The sequence below is a fragment of the Rhagoletis zephyria genome, unplaced genomic scaffold, assembly GCF_001687245.7.
Source record: "Rhagoletis zephyria isolate East Lansing unplaced genomic scaffold, Rhagoletis_zephyria_1.1 Rzeph_scaffold_14794, whole genome shotgun sequence".
NCBI lineage: Eukaryota > Metazoa > Arthropoda > Insecta > Diptera > Tephritidae > Rhagoletis > Rhagoletis zephyria.
Window position 1 is genome coordinate 3,704 of NW_016171861.1, and position 3,880 is coordinate 7,583.

The 3,880-nt window shown below is 49.7% G+C and overlaps 3 protein-coding genes across 3 annotated transcripts in view; all 3 read right to left on the minus strand.

The window, feature by feature from the left end:
* Positions 1-689, minus strand: part of LOC108378737 (uncharacterized) — a gene marked incomplete at its 3' end in the record, with an annotated part of 2,221 nt that extends 1,532 nt beyond the window's left edge. The window contains exon 1 of the mRNA XM_017635041.1: positions 20-689. Within this exon, the coding sequence (XP_017490530.1) occupies positions 20-602 (583 nt within the window). The remainder of the gene's footprint in view (positions 1-19) is intronic.
* A 16-nt stretch (positions 690-705) lies between these two features.
* LOC108378739 (uncharacterized) lies at positions 706-2,109 on the minus strand. The gene has a single exon (XM_017635043.1). The coding sequence runs from the start codon at positions 2,107-2,109 to the stop codon at positions 706-708; it is 1,404 nt and encodes a 467-aa protein (XP_017490532.1).
* Positions 1,806-3,872, minus strand: LOC108378738 (uncharacterized). The gene is made up of 2 exons (XM_017635042.1): positions 3,064-3,872; positions 1,806-2,930 (listed from the first exon to the last, which is right to left on the minus strand). Exons 1-2 carry the CDS (start codon positions 3,356-3,358, stop codon positions 2,392-2,394), a joined length of 834 nt encoding a protein of 277 aa, XP_017490531.1. The 5' UTR covers positions 3,359-3,872; the 3' UTR covers positions 1,806-2,391.
* Positions 3,873-3,880: the final 8 nt, after the last annotated feature.

Genomic DNA, 3,880 nt, shown 5'->3' on the forward strand with positions numbered 1-3,880 from the left:
GAGCTATCTAGCTCACCGGGTCCGTGCCACCAAAGTGGGTGATGTAGCAGCTCTTGCGGTGTTATGCCCCTGCTAGCACAATCAGCGGGATTCTGCGCCGAACGAATGTGACGCCATCGATCTGGAGATGTCAACTCTTGAATCCTGCGAACACGGTTTGATATAAATGGTTTCAAGGTTGATGGTTGCTTCTTAAGCCAGCATAATACAATTGCAGAGTCCGACCACAGAATGTATGGAGCTTCGGACATGCTCAGGGCCGATTGCACATGCCGGAGGGTTTCCGCTAACAACACTGCTGCCGAGAGTTCAAGTCGTGGTATGGTTGAGCCTTTGAGTGGAGCCACTTTCGTGCGTGCAGTAAGGAGCGAGAGCGGCGTTGCGTGGGAATCGTCTATTGTCCTTATGTAGATCACGGCCGCGTATGCATATGAGCTGGCATCGCAGAACCCATGTAACGTGGTCCGGCCATGTCGCACCATACCCAACCACCGCTCGATTCGAACTTGATTCAGAGCCTTAAGCTTGGAACGATACCTCAGCCATTCCTCACGAAGGTCGTCGGGTAATGGAGTGTCCCAAGACAACCCCACAGACCACATCTTCTGAATGAAAACCTTCCCCGTTATTACTACGGGGGATAGCAAACCAGTAGGATCCAAGAGTCGAGCGACTTCCCTAAGCACGCTTCTCTTGGTAGGACATCTACNCGGGGGACAGCAAACCAGTAGGATCGAAGAGTCGAGCGACTTCCCTGAGCACGCTTCTCTTGGTAGGAACATCTATGGTCGGCTCAACCTCAACGCGATAGAACAACTCATCAGTCACCGAATCCCATTTAAGGCCCAGGACCGAAGTCTCGCCGGAGTTGAATGTATAACTGGAAATAGAGGCGTTACTCGACAAACACATCGTTACCTGATTATCGTTTGAGTTCCATTTGCTCAGCCTATACTTTCCCGCAGATAGAATAGCATCTACACTCCTTGCCAGTTCTATTCCTTCACTGGTATTCGCACAGCTTGTCAAAAAGTCATCAACATAGAACGAAGTCAAGATTGCATCTCGAGCAAGAGCCGCCTGATCCTCGTCTCGAATTACACTGCAGTTATCGACCGCACACTGTTGAAGGGCACGTACGGCGTTGTAAGGGCTGCTCGCCATCCCATAAGTGACTGTCTTCAAACGATAAACACCGATATTGTCTGCCGGTGACTCTCGCCATATGATCCTCTGGAGATCCTGATGTTCGGAGGTAACCAGCACCTGCCGAAACATCTTCTCAATGTCAGCGGTAATCGCCACTGGGTATCTGCGAAATCGTAACAGTATGTTTACAAGTGAGTCCTGAATGGTCGGGCCCACCAGCTGAATGTCGTTGAGGGAAACGCCAGTACTCGTTGGCGCTGACGCGTTGAACACGACTCGAAACTTTCCAACAACCGCATGATGAGGGATGTAGTAGCACCCGTCATGAGAATATGGTGCTTGCACAGGCTCCATATGCCCCAGCGCAGCATACTCACGCATAAACTTCACATAGTTTTCCTGTAGTGTAGGGTCAGCAAGCAGGCGGCGTTCCAGTCGAGTGAACTGCCGCAACGCAAGTGAATAAGAGTCGCCTAGTACCGGCGCGTCCCGCCGCAGTGGTAGATGCACGACGTAGCGCCCGTCCAGGGTACGACGATGTGTGGAGTCAAAGATGTGACCACACTCTTCATCATGAGATTCATAATCAATTGAATCGCCATCTATTCTCCAAAGATTCCGAACCAGTGCTTCCAACCGCACTTCATCCTCACCTAGCAACGCGCTGAGTGCGAGCGATGATGACCCATTCGATGTAGAAAAAACAGTTTCTGGGCCAAATACTACCCAGCCAAAGCGGGTACGCTGGGCGAAGGGTTCATCAGGTCGTCCGCCGATAATGTCACCCTCCACTACTTGTCCCCACACATCCGCACCAATAAGAACGTCAATAGTTCCTGGAGTACCAAACCAAATATCCGCCAAGTCCAGTTCCTTTAAGTGGGACCACTGGCGCATGTCCACCTTCATCGCAGGTGTCTGAGAAGTGATAAATGGTATCACCAGAGCTTCAATATGCATCTCAAATTTAGTAGTTGTAGACTTCAGTGTAAGTATAACACTGCCTTTAGCTTGCGTGTTGATGGCTGCTCCAACACCTTCGATGTTAACACTACACTTCCGTCGAAACAGCCGTAATGCGTTTGCAAAGCGATCTGTAATTAAGCTAACCTGCGATCCTGGATCGCACAAGATACGAGCCACGCGTTGAACCAATGCCTCTCCATAAGCATATGCCCGTGCTGTCGCTAAAAGAGTTATTGGCTTGGATTGGGCAACAGTGGCTGCTGCAGGGGCTGCTAGTCACAAAGCAGTTGTTGATTTTACTTGACTGGTTCCTTCATTAGACACGTGGGGTGGAGATGGTGAGGCTGGCTGTACAATGGTCGAAGGTTTGTCGCGGCACAAAATGGTGTTGTGCTTGCGGCCACAGCTCCTGCAACCTCCCGATGGACACTGCCTCGAAGAATGTCCACCACGTAAACAATTATAGCAAAGCTTCAAATTTCGTATTGCTTCGAACCGCTGCTCTATTGCCATTGCTATGAGTGCAGGACACTTAATAATACGATGAATTCCACGGCACCGTGCGCACTGTCCCACATCAGCAGCTGCCACGTGCGACTTCACCGAGCGTTGCTGTCGGGGCGGAGGTTCCGCAGAAATGCTATGCGCCCGTCTTTCAAGAAATTTCAGAAGATCTTCTAGTAGAGGTATTTCGTGTGAAGAACATTTCATACACCAGTCCCTTTTCGTAGCAGATGGTAGCTTCGAGACCACAATTGGCACCGATAATGCATCCCATTGATTGACGGGAATCTCCATGACTCGTAATGCGCGCAACGTCTCATGCACCGTGTCAACAATAGCTAGTAAGGCCTTCGATGATTCTTCTGCAGCTACTTTGAGGTTAAGGAAGCGTTACACGTGTATTTCAGCAAGCTGTTTCCTATTGTCGTAGCGCTCCTTCAAGGNACGTCTCATGCACCGTGTCAACAATAGCTAGTAAGGCCTTCGATGATTCTTCTGCAGCTACTTTGAGGTTAAGGAAGCGTGAGACGTGTATTTCAGCAAGCTGTTTCCTGTTGTCGTAGCGCTCCTTCAAGGCCTTCCACACCTCCTCATAGCCACCAGAGTATATACCTCCAACTAAGGGTACACTGCTCGCACTGACTGCTTGCCGTAGCTTACCCAACTTATACGCTTCAGGGTAAGAGGACCGTTGTACAAGCGTTTCAAAAGCATCTTTGAAAGCCAGCCAGTTACACATGTCTCCATCAAACGCCGGGATAGCTATCGGGTCTAGCTTCAAATCGACTGAAAACCCCTCTAGATTTGTGGTAGGGCCTGTGCGCCCTCCTGTACTGGGAGTGGCACTGATTTGCGCTCTAGATGTTCCAATACGTCGGTTCAACTTGCTGCACGCTTCGCCGTATAGCTCTTCAACTGTTTCCTACAGTGTATCATGTGGACCGATGTCTTCCGGTGCAGCTTCCCCTAGAATATGATTGTGGTTCTCGACGAATCGCGCGAAATGAGACTCCAGCGTTCTTAGCTCCTGTTCCAGCTGGTACAAATCATGGGTATCACCATCAGATTCCATTACCCTTGCATGTATACGTCGTATGGATTTTACGGCAGATGAACGCCAGTTCAGCTCCGCCATGCCGAAATATGTATAATATTCGAACTTACTTCTTTGTCCTCACAGGAGGCACCAGATGTTAAATAAAAGACTCCAACGATGTCCTCTAGAAATCGCACGTTTATTGCTGCAGATATTGTCGCAAAA